At 38.4% G+C, this 19,727-nt stretch overlaps 1 protein-coding gene across 1 annotated transcript in view; it reads left to right on the top strand.

The window, feature by feature from the left end:
* Positions 1 to 19,727, top strand: part of PPP3CA (protein phosphatase 3 catalytic subunit alpha) — a 169,738-nt gene that overhangs the window by 107,624 nt on the left and 42,387 nt on the right. The window contains exon 3 of the mRNA XM_041424476.1: positions 11,271 to 11,395. Coding sequence (XP_041280410.1) covers positions 11,271 to 11,395 — 125 coding nt within the window. The remainder of the gene's footprint in view (positions 1 to 11,270; positions 11,396 to 19,727) is intronic.

The following is a 19,727-nucleotide window of genomic DNA, read 5'->3' as shown; positions in this document are numbered from 1 at the left end:
AGTAAATATTCCAATTTGAAATATAGATACAAAAACTATGCGTATATATGAACTTTTCAATGAATATATAGGTTATAAAACTTCTAGAGTACATGAAAACATTCAGATACAATAAATGCAGGTTTATGATCCAGCAGGTTGGGGTTTTTTTTAATATTTTATTACTTATCCAGATACAGGAGGCTAAAGAGAGACTGCCAAGCAATATCTACAGTTTCAGTGAAGCACAGGCAAGCTCCAACAAACATATGAATACATTAGAATTTTATTGTTTTTATGTGCCTGAAAGGTTTCTGCCTCTAGGTCACTTCAAATAACCAGTTTATTGCAGTCCAAAAGAGAAGCAAGCAGCCTGGAAAGTCCATGAAGTGCAAATAGCATATTTTTTTCTTAGTACACATTTTTCACTTGACAGTATCAAATCCACAAAGGAACTGTTTTCCTAAAATTGTTGGACTGTTGAGAGTCAAATTTGACCAATCAGTTGTGCAAACCCTTACAAGGGAGAAGCAGCAGCAGCAGCAGCAATTGTTTCATAAAGGAATGTGTAATGAGAGCAATGGATTTTGTTTCATTAGATCAAGGCAGCATATTCTTGAGAATAAAGTCTCTTGCCTGTTAGCAAGCAAGGAATAGAATATCTAGAAATATGCATAAAAATAATATAAATGCCATCAGTGTAGAAGATACCAGGTTCACTATTCTCCTGTAAAAAAGACAGTTCATTAAGCTACTCATTATAGAAAACAAAGGGAATTAGACATCAATAAAGAAATGAATGAACAGGAAATTGTAGTGGACCCACTCCTTGTAGCAAAGGACTATTGAATTACAAGTTACCATTTCTTTCAAGGTGCTGGAGTCCAAACTTTTTGTCTGACAATATGTGGATGGTAGTAAGCAACAGTGTAAAACTTAAGCATCTGTAAGTATCAAGTGACCTATACAGCCTTATAAATCCAGGGTAGATGGAGACTCAATTGCTTAAAAACACAATGGCATCTTGTGTGTTGGCTGTTTCATTAACCAGTGATGGCAATTTTGTTGCAAGAAAATTAGTAACGCTGCTGGGTTTACTGCATTTGCCTTGACTGTGTGGGGAAGTTCACCCTCTTCATTTGGCGTTTGGGTTTTGAGTTTGTTTTTTTTGTAATAGTAACTTTTGTTTTAGTGGATGCTCAGCTTCCTGTGATGTTTCACGATTTTGGTTGATGATTTCATTGTTCTAGTGAAGGACTTTGGTCAGAGAGAGACTCCTGGAGTTGCCTTGATAAGGGTCTGTGGTTTTGAGCACTTCCTTGGGTTTTTGCTTGACTCTGCTTTGTTGAACAGAAGCACATTCTGCAGTGGTCAGCTTGTCACCAGCCCTCACAGGGATGGAACCTCACAGCCTGTAAGAGGTGGTGAAAAGTGGCATTTCTCTCTGAAATTTAGTGCTTGTGAGGAATCACCAATGGATTAATAACATGCTAGATGAAGAATTTAAAGTAAAAAGATACTTTTACTGTGAGCATTTCCAGCTGATGGCTTTTGTCAAATCATCTTTCACCAGGAATGTTTTCGTTCTTGTTTCTTACAGCTGGGAGCTGAATTTAAAGCTGCAGGAAACACATGCTAAAGAGAGAAGAGGAAGAGAAATGCAATTCTTTTAATATCATGAAAAGGATTTTTTTCTTTTTTCAGGACAAAAGTAAACTAATCTAAGGCTGGTTTGGGGGTTAGTATTGTAGTGTATTATAGTTGGAAAGAACATTTTCTGTTATGATTTAAGCTGATAATGTATTGAATCTTAGCCAAAAGCAGACAATGTTCTTTCTGAAAAGTGAGTCATTCTAGGGAGCAGTAGAGTTAAAGAGGAAAGTTCTGAAATAAGGGCTTAACATCTTCAATCTGTGTGAGCATGGTGTTGTGTTAAAAATTCAGCAATACCCAACTTGTGTGGAATGGGAGCAGGAAAATGCTCGTCTCTTACTGCCCCATTCAAGCATTATTTTGCTGTGTGCTCTGATGGATTGTGTTACGTATAATTGTGTTATCTGTTTGACTGGGGTTCATTCAAGCAGAAGAGTCCTTTATCCTGCAAGTGCAAAGTGTAAGGTGTGGAGATCCTGGGTTGGAGATACTGAATTCATGTACACTTAATTCACTTATCAAATGTCAATGAAATCTTTTGACTGCTAGGCAGCATTTTAAACACTTACTTATCTCCCTTTGGAATGATGTCTTGTCTGTAATCATAAAAATATATTTACTAACTCTACATTAGGAGCCTGAAAGGATGTTAGATTTGAGGTTACTGGTAGATTGCAGACCAGAAGAGTGGCATAAATGCCAATTCAGTGTAACAGAATTTTTCTTCCATTTTTTTCACCTGATACTCTGCTGGCCTTTTCTTCTTACCTCTATTTCTGAACAGCAGTACTCTCTTATCCCTCAGAGCAACTTACTGCATGTGATGTGGTTGGTGGCTGTCTGCTAAAATAATACATCTTTCCTGTCACTCCCCTCTTTTGACTTCTTGAGTTTTTCCCCCTCTCTAGCCAGACATTAGGAGAACAATTCTTAATATAGTGTGAGGGACTGGTTAACTTGCTTGAGGAGCACAGAGCAAGAGCTAGCTCAAATCTGCCTGACTGACACCCCTTAGTGCTGCCCTTAGTCCTTTTTCACTTGCTTGCACTCTGCCTAATAACAAGGTTATACAAAAAAACATAATTAAGGCTATTCAGTTCATCAGCATGACTTTTGTGTTTATTTTCATAAGGAACATTAAGTGATAGCAGTTTGTTTCTAGAACTAGGTATTCTTAAAGGTGCCTTTAAACACCAGCCTTTCTGATTCATGTTGATTTAAGATTAGCATATGGATTGAACCATCTACTCAAGATCATGTTTGTTTTCATCAATGGGAAACCAGTGTGGTCAACTCCTCCTTGCACTCACTCTCCTAACTAATTATCCTGTGAGCTTTTACCAGGACAAAAAATTACTTTGGAGAGCTTTCTCTTGAAAGCACTTTCCTCAGAGCTTAAGCATTGTTCACCAGAATTAGATTTGCATAAGACTTTGTGAAATTAGAATCTATATTACATAACCAAAGTCATTTTCTATGTCTTAAACTAGAATTGGAGAATCTTGCACATTTCTTGCTTTTCTTTACATTATACCCATTTACTATCACATGAACACCCATAGTACAGAGAGGCTGGATTACAGTGATGGCTCAAGCCCACTAAGATGGGTGCAAAAACTGACACTAAAAGCTCAGTAGGTCTTTGCTGCTGGTTCTTTTCATTCATGGCTCTGAATGTAGCCCAAATGCTGCACTTCACTGAATTTCTTAAGGCTAATTGTGCTGGCTCTTCCAACTCAGGAGTACAAGTATCCGTGTTGATGCTGATTGCTAATTAAGAGCGCTGGAATTTGAGAAATCTTATTTTCATTTTCCCTTCTGTGTCTGGGATGTACAGAGTGCTGCAGATAAAAAGGTAACAAATGCAGTTTTTTGTGGTGGGCAAATGTTTGTTTTCTACTGATAAGACAAATTGTTGCACTGAAGCAAGGAGGATGCTCTTTGTAATAGTATTGCTTCTGATTCTTATTAAAACACTTTGTGGGGGTGGGATGAAACGTCAAGTAGGGCTGTGATGGCACAGAATGAGGAAACTGTGACCGCAAATGTTATCCCCAGGTGAAAATGGAAAACTTTTGTTACCAGCCAACATGAAGATTTTGTGGTTGGGTTTTTAGATACTAGGCATTCATATACTGAAGCTTGACACACTGCCTGTAAAATCTTGTACGTTGCTGGGTGCTTGGAAGGTGATTGGATTGCAGTCTGTGATGGTAATACTGCTCTAAAATTCTGTACTATCCATCATGGCTCTGTAAATAACTGAGGCTTTCTTTGGACTTTATGCAACTCACACTGCATCCATGTAATACTAGTGCCTGTGTTTTAGCTTTACTGGGGTTGGCATTAGTGCTGCTGAGAGAAATACTGTTTGTAGAGAAACCTGTTCCTAAGAGTTGAATTAAATCATCAGCAAAAAAAAAAATTATCCTCTTATTTGAGATTCTCCTCTTCAAAAGTCCTTTTCTCATTTTGCCTTGTTTCAGCTTCCCTAATTTTCATTTGGAACATTGTGTTTAATGCTGGGCTGTGCGTGCTTCTTTTGCACGATCTTCCTTCCTCCTTGAAAGGGCTGTCTGCTTCTGGTGCATTGAATTGGATGCAGCAATATAAGGATGCATTGCTCCCTCTCAGGCTATCCCTGCTGACTGAAGCTGTGACCTTATAAACTGTTAAAATTCCTTGGGCCTTTGTTTTTCACATCTGTAAAACTGAGGATAAGAGAATTTTCCTATTGCTAAAAATAATATTGATCTCAGGATATGAGCTGGAAATCCTGACCCAAACACCAATGAAACACTTTCCTCACAAGTAATCCTTCTGATGGGGTTATTTGTGGAATATGCATTGCTCCCTGATTTTAAGGGTGCATTAACAGGAGATAATGACAGTATACTTGCTTTTATATTTGCTAAGGAGGATCCTCAGGGGCAGTGCTGACCTTGGGAGGAATTGCAGGGGAAGAGCCGGTTGTTTCTTTGGTGGATATGGGAATGAATGCTGATTTAGTCCTGTCACATCCCTTTGTGACCTAATTCAGCATCTTGTATATGTGGTGAAAGCACCTACCTATGTTGATCTTGGAAAAAAAGATCTGTAAAATATTCACTAGATCACCATCCCTTTTCTACTACCACTCCATTAAGTGGCTTTGATCTGGAATTTAAAATTTTCATTTGGTACCTCATTGCCAACAAGTGATACCAACTTACTCTTCTGAGAAATTCAGGTGGAGTAGGGGCATGGAGAGAAGGATTTTTCTCTGCCAGTGTAGATTTTACGGCACTTGGTAGAGCCTGTTTCCTGAGACTTGTTTCTGCTATTTCCTGTATACACAAAGGCACACCTCTGCCTGTGAAGTCTATGTATCTGGTTTTTATTTTGTTTTGAGACACTGCAAATAATATTGTGATATGAAAATTAAAATGTAGAGCTATTTTGAAAATCTTTGTGCTGAAGACATTTTTCTAGGCTTAACATTTTGAAGGGCTTCTGCTTCTTCATGGGTTAGGGTTTGGGGTTTTTTTTGCTTCCTCCATCAGAGCATATTAACGACTGTTGTCCTAAAGGTCTTTTCTGATGTGATGTTTTCCCTTCTCTACTCTTTTTCACTCTGCCTCTTCAAATAAAGTGTCATTAATTTGTTCTAGCCCTCAGGGGGTGGTGGGAGAACCTATTAGAAGGAGTGAGCGTGGGTGATCTTTACAGACACTGGAGTTGCAAGTGTTGGCAGAGCAGAATGCAGTATAGTGTCCTCATGTGTTGCACAGAAAACAGATTTTTCCCAAGATGCTCCTTGCCTTTTTTTTCCTCTATGCAAAGAAGGAAAGTTATCAGTCAAATAACATTGGCAAATGTGGCTTTGATGCTTCATTTGTGGTTTCCTTTGCTGCACCTGTATGGTCAATGGTTTCTGGATTTATCTTTGGTTAACCAGGCCTCTTTATGAAAATACGTAATTGTACTTTTTTGTTAATGCCAGTTCGCTCTGGTAGTATAAACTCATCAATTTGCATGCAGTGATTGAAGGGAAAAGATAGATGAAAGCCTATTATAATCACGTTAGATAACCAGATATGAATATGAATGAGATCATGCTTCTTTTGGAAATAGAGCTGTGTTGTTCAATAGACTTAGTATAACAAACATTTTTATTAAAGCCCATTATGTTGAGTCTTGTACTTGATTTCTTTGGAAGAGTTACTTAGTGAGCTGTCTACATGATTCTGACCTTAATTTCAGTCAGTAATAAAACTGTAAGTTCTTTAAACAGCTCACAAACAGGAACAGAATTGCATGGCAGTGAAACAATGTATGTAACTTAACCACAAACTTTGTGTCTTTAGTGAGCAGATGTAAATAAAAATTTCTGGAGTTTCTTCTTTTATTTTGTACTTCTTCCTTGTTGTTCTCCAGAAAATAAGGAAGAAAATTGCTCTTTCTTTAGTGATTAAAAACAAATGGAATGAAACTCTGTGGCATTCTGAACATTTCATATTGCTATGGCAATATATAATATTCCTCAGATACACACTTGCACACAAACCTCATTCAAGCTGTAAGGTTGTGTAATTGAAGACATGTGACCCTTATATGTGACTTCGTTATTAAATTTTGAGGAAAATCAGAGCCTTCTGGTTAATAGTTGAACCCTTCAAAAACAATGCAGTGGTTGTTCTTGAAGCGCATGAGAATTTAATGCATGTAGCTCTTGTAGTTGTTTTCCCTCATGTTTATGAGTTTTCTGAAGAAGCCCAGTCTTTGATAACTGATCTACAGAAGTTGGTTTAGTTGATTTTGCTTTGTCTTTGTGTGTCCACTGTAAGTACTCCTTCCCACTTGGCTTCTTCACTTAGCCTTTTTAACTTTCCAACCCTTCAAACTACTTGCCTGGAGAAATATTTAGGGCATACTTCTCATTGGACACGCAGCCTCTTTACCATCTTACTGTAGATCTGTACAAGTGACCAAGTCTGCTCAGACACGTGCAGGTTTACATGGTGCAATCGTTTCTTTGTCAGTAAGGCTTTGTAAGTACCAGGTGTCTTTGCAAAGCAGTAAGCTCTTGGAAGCATGTGCTCACTAATGGAATGGTAAGCAGCTAAATGCTTCCAAAACATTGTACAAAGCAACCTCCTTTGGGATTTGCAGTCTGCGTTCTACAGTGTAACTCAATAGGGTGTTTTCCTCCCTTGGGTTTTTTAGTATTGTGTGCTGCTTTGCTCAAGCACAGTCTCTTGGAACTCAGTGCAAAAACATCTCCAGCTCAGTGAATGTAAAGATCAAGTGGTGGATGTTATTCCCTACACAGTCGTTTAAAAGATATCTTTGCTAGATTGTTGTTAATTGTCGTACATGTATGAGTTTGCAAATGTTGCATCCGGAGCTGGTGACAGTGTTACATACCTGCTCCTAATACTTGATGGCATTTGAACATGGGAATATAACCTTGAGATACATGGAATGAAAATTCACTTGAAGCAGTAACTGTATTTTACTGTCAGCCTATTATATTACACCAATTAAGCATATACCTGATAAATGAGAAAATATGTGCAGCATATCCAAACTGTTCTAAATAGAAAGTTTTTGAGTTGATGGTGTGTAATCTAGTGTGAATATAAATTTTGTTCTTAATGTCCATTTGGAGTGGGAAACCATATAGAATAACCTTTGGACTGAGTTTGTACACAGTGAAGACCATTTAGTTGTCAGAAGAAAGGTATGTGAAGAGCAGTCACAGACTTTTTATTTGTGCTACTAGACATTGCACTCTAAATCACTGTTATACCACTTTGTCATCTATAAATAAACTGGCAAATGCACTGCTCAGCTTCAAATTTCCTTCACTGCTAGTACCACTTGAAATCAGTTGTTCCTGTTTCAGTATTGCTTGTTCCTTTGACGTAAATTGAAGAGAAATCCTCACGGTGAAGCCAACAGAAACATAATTTAATTTGTATTAGGATGACAAAAACATTTCTCCTGTGTCTCCCCTTGTCCAATTTCTATTTTTATACTAAAATAGTATTTTATAGACAGTTAGATTGGAAAAAATTGGTTGCTATAGGTAAAGGTTGTGTATTGGATCAAAATATTCGTCATAACAAGTAGAAAAAGCTGCTCAGAAACACGATTTCTCAAGAATTGCAAGGGCAGTCCTATGAACTTGAATCTTGTCAAGGGGCCATGTCTTCCTTGAAAACTTCCTCAACAGAGATAAATTTCTAAGGAGTCCACAACTAGCGTTTCTCCAATTTTCTGATTGTACCAGCAATTAATTTTTTTTGAGATCAGGACATCAGTTTCAAATAACTTCAAAATTTCTTTACATTTAAAACATTTCTAGTGTGTTGTACAGTTCTGGAGCTTGCTGTCCTGAGAGTTTAGGTAGGATGTTGACAGACTCAAGTAGACAAATTCTTAAGCAACAAATTTGATGCCTGAACTGACCCTGGAAATAGTGAGTTGAAAAGTTTTGTTGTTCTCCAGCTGGCAATTTTAGAATGCAAAGGAAGTTGAAGAGCACTGGGTAAATTAAGCAGTGCTGTCTTCTTCGGGGAGAAGAAAAATTGCTGTCAGATTAGTTTGTTATTATAAATTAATGAGTGTACAAAGGCCATGACTTGATGGCACTTTCGTGAAATCATTGATATTGGAAAGTATCTGGATTTGATTTTTTTAAATATGAATACAGCTGCTTTTAATGTTAATCCTGCACACATAGAAATCATGCTTTATGTTCCCTGTGTTCATAGTTTAAATCCATAAGTGCATTGATCCTGGAGATCTTCATTAAAAATTGAATTACCTGCTTTACTTTGCTGGGGATTTTTTTGTTATTAGTTGATGAAAGAATGTTCATACCTCTTTGCATGAGTTGTTTAACAGTAAGAGCTCCAGTACCAAAACAGGGTCTGCGCAGGTGTAACAAAACAGGAGGTGTCTGGCAAAATTAACAGAAGCAACAGATGCTAATACTTGCAAGAGAGTAAACCTGAATATATAATAAGTAGTGTGCTTTTAATTATTTTTTTCTTGTAACAAGAAGGACAAATGTGGTGGACTCAGCAGTGTAGAGTGGATATGGAACCTGTCCTGTGGGCTCTTGGGAAAGCGCTGCAAGTTCTTTCTTAGTGATATGAAGCTGCAACATGACATGAAGACTATGCGAGAGTTATTGGCTGGTGGATGTTTCTGCCTTCATGAATGGAAATATAATGCTGGATCTCTTTTGCCCCCACCTAATGAAAGATAAAGCATTGATACAACTGCCTGGGAAATCTTCCAGATCTGAGGTTCACAGGAATTTAGAGTTGGAAAAGGAAGTTGGAAAAGGCAGAACTATAGCTTTAGAAGCAGTTGCAGTTCTTTTCAAAAGATAAATAGAGAATAGTAGTGCATGCATGCAAAATTGCACCTTTAATTCATTTGTAAATCAGGCTGTTCATCAGAATATGAGTATATGGGTTTTACATTACAAGGACATTTCAAGCTTATACATGCAAACTGGAAAGTAAAGTCTGCAAGCTATTCCATCCTATTCCATACAAAATGCTAATTGGATTAACTGTATGTAACATTGTAGTTTTCCAGTAGATACTCTGGGAATTAGCCATAATAAATTAAACCTCAATACTAACTCTTATTTTGAACATCTTCCTCTCTGCATTTACCTGCTGATTTTAAGCTTCTCTTTTGAAACTACTTCAATTGACAAGGTTAGCTTTGGGTGCTGGACTTTTCAGCTTTCCATCTTTGGGGGGGGGGGGGTTGGTTTTGTTTTTCCTGGATACATTTCAGCATCTATTGCTAAGTATAAAAGAAGTAGGCTGCTCTGTGCAAAATGCCTAGAATATCTATCAAATACCCATTTTCAAGACCAATTCAGACTTTTGCAACTTGTGGGATTGCAGAACTTTGCACTTTTTATTTCTGTCCTGTTCACTGATTTGCACACTGCTTTTCTGACTTGTGACATATTCAGGAACATGCAGCTCCTTGCAGAAAGCTTTCTAACCTTACTGTTTTTTCTGTAATGGGTCCAGTGTATTTACCTGTTCACATTGCATACCAAAAGAGAAAAAAAAGTCTAGTTTCTTTGTGCTTTAAGTGAAACTAAAAAAGTTAAATCCATTTTAAAATCTGTAAGTCTTGTTCAACTTCAGGTTTTTGCAGTTGGAGCAAATGGGGGCGGGCGATAATTGGTAGAACTGTACAGTTATGTAACTAAAAGCTTTTCTGCTGCAAGTTAGGAGAGCAGATTGCCTGGCCATCAAATTGTGACACGTGTTTTTAATCTTCCCACAGTGTCCATGCAGAGGAGTACAGTCAAGAAATGTGTATTGGTTTGGTAGATTAATGTGTTCAAATAAAGATGTTACCAAAAACTTTCCTTTGGGGTACAAACATTTTTTTTTTTAGAAAACGGTGTTGTTATACCACTTGGGGATTTAAATGGTATTTATTTTGCATAATTAATGGCAGATATTATTCTTAGGTTGAAATTGTAATTGTTGATGGCTTTTAGTATGAAAGTTGTCATCTAAAACTCACAGTGGGGAATCAGCTGGTTAAAAGATTATACAGTGTATCACAGTGGTGATAAGATAAAATGTGCTATTTTATGGGGAAAATATCATGTTACTATCACAGAAGAATGGTCAGCTAGCCAGGAATCATGAATTGTCACCAATTTCACATAAATATTCATGAAAGCAGTGACTGAGATATCAGTGGGTTTTTTCTGTACCCAGAGTGGGTGGGTGGTTGGTTTGGTTTGGATGGGGTTCTTTCTGGCTTTTGTATTTAGTTTTTCTTGATGGAATGACAGTATATGGATCTTAGTGTATACGTTAAGGGAAAAGTGATACAAGTATAAAACTATAATGTGAACTTGGCTGAGATGAAAGACAGTAGCATATGAACACTTTGCTCTGTGAGTTTGTTGGATTTGGTGTTGCAGCTGTTCTATATAGTCCTTTTGTATCTATATGAAGTTGTGACTTCAGCTTCTCCAAGGCACGTTGACAAATGTGAGGTTTGCTTATCTGCAGTGGAACAAGGGCATCACCTGAAAGAGAGCATCTGAATTTTACTTAAGATGGGCTGCTGCTGCACAATAAGGCCTATCTTGGACCCTTGGTTTTCTTCAGTTACTTCAAAATCACCCTTAGAGTGTGAAAATCAGATTTTTTTTGTTGGTTGGTTTTTTTTTTAGGTCACTGAAGGGCCAGTTTAAACATACCAGTCAGGGCTATTACCATCACCTTGGTTAAGGATAATTGCCATAAAAACTCTGGGCTTGACCCTAAAAGGGGTGTGTGTGGGGGAAGTTCTCTTTTGAGTAGAAGAGACAAAGCAGGTTTTGACACAGCACTCTTAGGCATCCACGGGGTTCTCCAAAAGCATTGCCTGCCTTCCTGCAGATGCTTGAAATCACCCACCAGGGAGTTTGAAGTTTCACAAAAGAGCAGAGCCAAACTCTTCCCCTGAAGGTGCAGACTGTTAAACTATTTAACTAGTGAATGATGCACAAAAATGTCATAACATGTCTTGCAACACAGTGACTTTGGATTGTGTGTTCCTAAGATGATTTTTGCGTGGTGAATCTAAATATTGCTCCTCTTCTGTTCTAGTTTGTGGAGACATCCATGGTCAGTTCTTTGACTTGATGAAACTGTTTGAAGTGGGAGGTTCTCCTGCCAACACGCGGTACCTCTTCCTGGGGGACTACGTGGACAGAGGGTACTTCAGCATTGAAGTAAGTTTCTAATTTCTGGGCTTGGGTACAAAATCGCTTGCAGCATGTTTTGTATATTTACCATCGTATCTTAACTAGCTCAGGAGTACTGAGGCTCTTCACAAATAACATGTTAATGTTGCTGGTGGTGTTTTTATAAGGGTTGCTTGGAATCCAGCCAAATCCCACTATATCTGTGCTGGAAAGCTGACACAGAATGGTGCTAACTGGTGGCCATCTAAATATTGCACAGAAGGCAGCATGTTCTCTAGCTTGCAAAAGCTAAATAGCCTGAGTAGATGTGAGCTATTAAAAGAGAGACATAACAGAAAAACTTAATCTGAGACCCATAGTTTAGTTTGACTTTTAGGTTTATTTGATCTGAGTTTCCTGGATGTGAAATTTTAGGAGAATGGAATGACTAGATGAGAGGTAAATGGGACAAAAAGCCGGCATGCAGCATGCTGTGCTGGAGAGAATGAGTAAATTGTGTGTAGATATGGCATGCAGGAGTGCATGATCTCTGGCTTTTGATGCAGCACTTGAATCCACAGAGAAGTGATGCACAAGTGCCCTGTGGGTGGTGCTGAGACCTGGTGTAGCCTCCAGGTGAGGCCACAGAATGAGGAGGTCAAATGGCCTCTTTAGCTGGCTTGTGAAAGAAGCAGTGTCCTATCCAACCTGCCAGCTTTGACTAGAAGTGAGTGAAATACCAAGCCCAAATTCTCTGTTCCTGTGCTTGTATAGCAGACTAGATGTTTTCTTCTATCCTGTGTTACTGCTTGATTTTACAAACTGAAAAGATGAAGTGCACAACTACTGAATAAAACCTGGTGTGGATTTTTTTTTGTCTAGGTTATAGCTGATCTAGTCATCGAACAGTCAATCAGAAATCCTTGCTGAACTCTTGATCTACAGCTTGACTGTTTCTGTGAAAAGTTCAGACTTGAATTTCCCCTCTGAGTCAGGGCAGAATGCCCATTACCTATTGGAAGCAATATTGATCCTATGATAGATGTCTGTGTGTCTGTGACTAGATCAGATGGCATCATGTTGAGAGCACATCCACTGCTGTTTCATTCTACATCCCACATCAAAGTACACTGTTGCCATAATGGTATACAAGTATATAAGGCCAAGCAGCTGAGTTAGGTGTTTGGAAAACAGATCAGTGTATTATCTTGCCAGTGTTATGTTTAAAGTTAGAAATTTCTGAAAAACTAAATTCAATAAAACTACTTTTGCTTTATTAGTTAATTTTAAAACCTCATTTGGAGTGAGCTGGTAATCAGTGCTGTGGATTACCATGCTGGATTGCTTGGGGAGGGTTGGGAAGCCGGAGCAGGAAGAGCTTCACAGACTTACACCATTGTGCAGTCTGCCTTGAAGTACCACTTTTGAGTTGTGATAACCTCATTCATGTCTCCTGCAGTCTTTGATTGAGACAAGATGTGTCTGGAAGAGGAAAGTTTTGTCTTCACTTCTATATACATAGGCTTTTAATAAAAGAAATAGAACTGCTTTCAAGTGCTTCTCTGACAGTTTACCAAAATCTGTTCCAGGGCTATTACCAATTACAGAAATAGCAAGCCATATGAAACAAAGAAAACAGTCTATGTATAGGCAAATAATCTCCTTAAGATCTCTCATTTAGCAACCTGTGCATACATACTTAGCAAATTGTATTCTGAATGCAGTTTTTCCATTCAGGAACATTGCTTTTTCACTGGAAGCAGTATTAGCTTCCGCCAGCGCCAAGGAAATATCTCAGCTGTCACTTATATTATTTCTTTTGTGTGTTAGGTTCCCAAAACACTACTTTTTTTTTGGTCACATAACTGATTTTCCCCACCTGTCACCTTGATTAAAGAATATCTTTGAAAAGAAAGGCAAGTTTCTGTTTCATAAGTGTATTTAGATGTAGAGCTGTGCATTCAGGCATGAATTCAGCACAATAACTAGTGACAAGGAAAAGAAAATTGTGAAGAATGCAGCTTGGCATTTAGAGGGAGACGATATTTCTGGTGGAGAAGGGGACCTAAGTACATAGATGAGGCACCAACTCTTGTCAGTACTTTGTGCTGGGGAAGTCTTGCTGGTAAACAGCCCTAGCCTGAGTTCATATTTCTACCATGCCAATCACACAGTGATCTTTCTTCCATCCATCTGCTGGCTTCCCCTTCTGCCATGGAGACAGGAGAGTATTGCAGTTCTGGGGTCTTTCCAAAAGAATTAAGTGGCTGGTCCAAGGTACTAATCATGAGTAATACAAGCTTTAAAAACATTCCCCTTGATTGCTGTGTGATCTCTAGTGTAAAAGTGACACCATTGAGCTTAGACCAAGCTGAGTTCTGATAGTGGGCGAGATAATCTTTCTCTGTGGGCTGCAAAGCATTTGGGATTCTTCTGGATGAAAGGTACTACATAATGCAAGCTATTATCATTAAGAACAGAGAAAGAAATTGCATAAAGTAGGTGGAAGGCATTTGATAATTCAGAGAGAAAAAGAGAAAAGTATTTGTGTAAGGCACTCAGCAGAAATGTCGGTCCTTGCTCTATGGAGCTTTTGATCCAAGGGCTCAATTCTTCATGTGCATGCTCCATTTTTACTTCACTGCTTGAAGGGGGTGCGTGTTTTGTGTTTTTTATATTAGCTCTAAGCAATGAGTCAAAGGATGAGAGACTGATAGAGAAGTTACAACAGGTAAAGTTAAAAAGTGTCAAGTTGTAGGTAGAATGAGACAAGGTTTCTTGGCACAGACGGAATCTTTATTCCTTATGTGTGTTCTCTTTTCCATTTGACCTTTCGGCAGAGCCTGGGCATTTCTTCACTTAAAATAACAAATTTCTGCTATTTAATACAGTGCATTTGTTTCCTTGGCTGTATAACTGGTAACATTTCCCTCTTATGCTTGTGCACTGTTCCAGGGGTTTGACTCCAGAGTAGAAGAAACCCCTTAGTTTTCACTTTCAAGTAAGTTTTATGGTCATGGAGAGTAGAAACCCGAATGATCAAAACACAGGGCTATTTTTAAATGTAAAGAATAGTTACAGCCTAAGTGGTTCTGCAGGAATAGGTTGTAAGGGAGAATGACTAATCTCTCTACCCAAGTCTGAAAACTCTTTTTTTGAAAAGCAGACAAATGCTGTGCAGTGTAGGGAGGAGTGTACATATAGACTATTTTTCATCACAGTCTCAGGAAAATTACAGAGTAAAAACCAACTACAGTGCATTAATAATAATAATAATAATAATAATAATAATAATAATATGTAAACCAACTGTTGGAATTGTTTTCTTGCTCAATTCCATATAACAGCATACTGCCTTATATATCACTTGACCATCATAAGGTATGTAGTGATCGCTTTTGGCAGAGGAAAGAGTTAAAATATGGAGAATTGAACCAATGTTCATAACTAACAAAAGTGGAGTTATGTTTTAAGGTTCAGAACATGCATACATTTCCCTTCCTGAATGCACAGACTGACACTGCAGAAGGTGAAACTGGTGTTGTGGTATTTGCAGCAAGAACAAAGTGAGGTGTTTGGAGCGAGTCTGGAATTTGACCACTGCACCTTACGCCAATTAAAAATAAGCATCTGGCACTTGAGATGCTTCTGAACTCAGTGAACTGTTGGAAATTAAATGGTCTACCAAGAAAATAATTACACACAAATAAATTTATGTTAGTAAACAGTGGGTGAAGTTAATGCTGATGAAGTTGTGTGTTTATCATATCTCAAGTCTGTGAACTTTTGAGCACTTCATTGGTAGAATAAACACCTTTCAGCATTGTCTGTTACTGTAGTGTGGTAATGTTTTCCAGTAAACAGCTTGATTGAAAACAATTTGGGCTGGTCAGGAATACTTCACTGGTGAAGTCAACAGTTTTTTTCAGGTCTCTTAAAGCAAAGAAAATCCTAGGACTTTTAATTGTCCTGAATTTCCTTGACCTTTTCTTCTGCAGACCAGTAGCAAATATCTTTCTTCATAGCAACAATTTGCACCTTGTGAGAGCTCGTTTTTGTATGGCATTGCTCCTCAGAGCTGTGACTATTCAGTAACTGAGCCAATTCAGATTATTTTTATATATATTAGATTCCCAGACTGGAACATCTGTTTGAGTCAGGGCCTTGCAGCTTGACTGGTCCTGTGCCAGCTGTTCCCAGTGTGAGTCCCCAGTATGCCAAGAGCCCCTTTTGGCTGCAGGGGGAGAGCATGTGATGGCACCATTTCCCCTGCACTGATGCCATCTCTCTGTGGGACCCATCTTCTCAGAGAGCAGCTGGGGCCCAGACACAGGATCCCAAAAAGGAGAGTTAGGAGCCATCTCTCTCTGGAAAGTACTAGCTATAAGAATTATAGGAACATTTACAAAAAAAAAAATCCTAGTCACTTTTTGGTTGAAAAAGAGGTACTTCTTTTTGGATATTTTTTAACTTTTCAGATAATCTTTTTAAAGGCTGAAATGGGAGTAACATGGTCTAAACGTTATATTGCGATTGTGCTGAAATCCTACTTGTAGTGAAGGCAATATGACTTTTTCTTTATTTGCAGTTGTGTTCATAATTTTCTTTGTGCTCAAGGGATAGTAGTTCAGAAATGGCAGTAAATTGCATCTCATGTGAGTATTCTGGCTACAGCTGCAATGTATCTTTATTTGTTTCTGAAATCATGCTGTAATAAAATTTATCCCAGTAGCGTGAATGCAGCTATGTGTGTAAAAGGTACATGGTTTCCATTGGGATGGTTACTCCATTTTAGGAAGCTGTGTCTGTACTAAATGTTGTGATGGTATCATTATTTCAGTGCACCTACAGTAATGCAATTTTTATATTTCGGTGAGGTGTGTGTTAGAGAGTGTGGGAGCTATGGCAGTGCCACAGGTCACAGAGCATCAGGAGAGACCTTAGCAATGTGTGGCTCGAATTATCCTTTCAAGTGTGAATTACATCGCACTTAGTCACACTTTATTTCATCTTCTGAGGAGTGCCCAGTGCTGTCAGTCATTTGGAGGGGGAGTTCAACTTTTGTAGCCCCTGCAAAGCCACACAGCTGGTAGTGAGCTGCATCTCTCTCTTCATGGCACTACCAGAGGCAGAGCACCCAGAAGTGAGCACTGTGATGCTGTGGTTGTACTCAAGTGGCCATGGTGATGATTTTTCAAGGCTCCTTGTTTTAATCACATAACTTGAGACGCATGGAAGAGCTCTGGGGCCTTTGGTTTTCCTTTCCAGGATGGGCTGAGATGTGGAATTGTGCAAATGCTCCAATTCAGCGTACAACAGTGGAGTTAAATCCCAAGTCTGTTTTAAAAATGTGGGCCTTTGGCTTACACAGTGCTTAATTGCACAGACCTTTTCTTTCTGAAACTGAGGCTGCCAGAACCTCAGCAGGAAAGCAGCTTGACTGTGGGACCTGGGAGGTGAATAGATTACCTCTTTGTTACAAACGTAACATATCTGCTATTTCAACAGCTGAAAGACACTAAACAAGTAAGAGGGGTTTGAGGGTCCTCAGTTAAGAACTGTAACCTGTAGCTTCTTGGATGAATATATGTAAAATATGGGGGTTTTGATAGGTTGAAATGAAACAGGCAAAAATACCTTACAGATGTCTAGATCGCAAGGTCCCTGCTGTACATTTTGCATAGAGTTACAGCAGAGCTGATATTTAGTATGTTCTTAGTGAAAATGTTGAAGGAAGAAAGGTGTTTTAAAATTTTATGACAGGGAAGCAGTATTACGAAATACTTAAAGACTTTAAGCTCAGATTTTCAACAAGGGCAATTTATCATAAATATTTTGTTTTCGGTAAGAATTATGATATGTGAAGCACAGGTGGGAAAAAAATCAAAACCAGAATGTTTGCTCATGATTTGTTGTTTAGACATAAGGTTTTTTGTATGTAAATGACTGTAAGTTGAAAAGCCATGAAAATTGTTGCCTGCATATTTGCTCTTTAGTTTGCATGGAAAAAATCTTCTAATTAGTTCTTATTTACTATTACGATATTACTTCACTGAACTACTGAAAAGAAAAGGGAGAAAATTAAAGGAATCATCTAAACAAAATAAACCTTTGATATAGTACTGCTGAAAACAACACAAAATGTGAATAGTAGGCTTGAATAGTTGGCAGAATATGTTGCTTTAATAGTGACAGAGAAATAGAGCTTTCTAGACTGTATTGATTCTTTGTTACCTTCTGTCTGGTTCTCATGAGTACTTCAAAGGAAACATAGAAAAAAAAGAAAAAATAAATCTATGATAAGCAAATACAGAGCAATCAACCAGTAAACAAGTACCTAATGCCAAAAAGTCAAAAACTCCATCTCTCCTTATTTTCCCTGCTTTCCAGATCTGGACAGTATTTTCAATATGGAGTGCTTGCTTTAATCTTGCCAGAGCTTTAGAAAAATGAAAAACTTAGTTACTAGGACAATGTAAACTACTTTTTTTTTTTAATACGCTGTTTCATCTAATCACAAATCGTGCTTTTCTAACCATGTTTTGGCAGGATTAGAAGCTCTAAGGTAACTCAGCTATGACTTTAAAAGCTGGAGCTTTTCTTGTGTGGATGGGGGGGTGTCACTTTAAACTTCTTGTCACACAACATTTACTTCAAATTTTTAGATGTGTCAGTAAGTTTGAAGTGGAATGTTCTGGAAATTCTTGGAGGATTGAAGGAGTCATCATCAAAGAGAGAGAGAATAGCTTTGGTGGTGTGGACAAGTTCAGGTTTCTTGCCCCATTGGAGTGAAACCCTCAAACCCAAGTCTGCTGGAGTTTACACAGAGACAGAAGACTTTATTCACCCACACCCTTTGTGGTTGTTTTGGGCCACAACAGATGATTCCTGTGCCCTGACACCATAATTCCATGCTGGATTACATTAGCATGATTTCCCTGGCATTCTGACATCTCTTCTCGCTTCCTGCAGTGGCAATAGCGCCAGGGAGGTGGAAGAATTGGCATGAGCTGGGAGGCCTCCCGTGTGTTTCCAAGAGGGAGAATTAGTTTTACAATTCCTCGAGTATACTGCTTGTATTTTTGCTGGTTTTCTCTGTCTGTACACCCTCTGAGTAGAAGAACAGAAATTACAGATAAAGGACAGGCAGAGCATTCAGATGTTTACATGAAATAAATTCAAGGCAACGAGTAGTAGTATAAAACTCCTGCTGCTCTGTGATTATCTATGGGTAGTGTGAGCACAAACATTAAAATGTTGAAGCCCTTCATCTTTAAATATTTTTCTTATAAGTTGGCTGTGTAGCAAACAAGGGATCTGAAATCTACATGTTGAGATTATTAAATTTATTATTCAGCTGTTTTTCAAGACACTCTGAATTGTAGAAGGGAGCTCACAATATAATATAGAGGCATTGCATTAACAGCAATGCTGTTGTCGTTCTGATCTGAAACCGTAGAGAATATTCTGAATTTCCAGTCTATTGATTATTAAGTTAAATGTTGTTTTGGTTTTTTTTTTCCAGTGGAATGGAGGGGAGTGTTAAGAAGTAGCTGTAAATTAAATTTTGACACCTTTTGTTTCTTTTGCAGCATTTCAGCAGTTCATGGTTATATAAGAAAGGAAAGGCTGGAGGAAAAACCATTCAGACAGTTTTTGTAGCGTTCTAGTTTTTGAGAGAACATTGTGGTCTGTACAGTGTCCTTGCAGGCAGTGGGCTCATCTCATGGGATGAGTGGATCTTATTTCCATCAACTTTTTTGGAGCTGTGAGTTCATTTTCAAAACAAATCTTTTTAATTGGGTGGTTTAGAGAGGTCTGAGCAGATCTTACTTAGCCTCTCCAAGTCTTTTGTTTTTATCTTTAAAAATATGTCAAGAAGAAATGTCATCTCAAATAGAAGTCCTTAGGAAAGAGAAGATAAATTATAAAAGCTTTGTACTAACTTCATTTAATGCAAGAGCTTTGTGGATCTTTTTACCCCAGTTGTATGTAGGGAACAATGTTAACTGAAAAATTAACAAGCTCTCTGTGTAATTCTGGAAGCTGAGGTATTTCCTGAAGTGTGAGTTAAATTGTTCTGAGGCAAATTTTCCTTAGGCCAGGAAATTCAGGTCTTCCGGTGGAATTGTTTCCACGGGAGGTTTCTGCCTAACCTTGCAGGTGGAGAGTGTGCACTTCCTCCTAGGGATGCACTTCCTTCTGTGATTGCACCCAGCAATTGCTGGGTGAGAGCTGGGGCTGCTGGAGGCAGCACACGGCTGACAGGGAGGTGCCGCTCAGCAAGACGTGTAAAACTCTGACAGAATGTACCCACACGAGTTTCAGCCAGTCCAGGCTGAGGTGCAGAGAAGTGTTTGAATGTAGCATATGAAGAATG

Source organism: Onychostruthus taczanowskii, unplaced genomic scaffold (assembly GCF_017590055.1).
Source record: "Onychostruthus taczanowskii isolate IOZ18803 unplaced genomic scaffold, ASM1759005v1 scaffold82, whole genome shotgun sequence".
Lineage (NCBI taxonomy): Eukaryota > Metazoa > Chordata > Aves > Passeriformes > Passeridae > Onychostruthus > Onychostruthus taczanowskii.
This window is presented reverse-complemented; position numbering and strand designations above follow the sequence as displayed.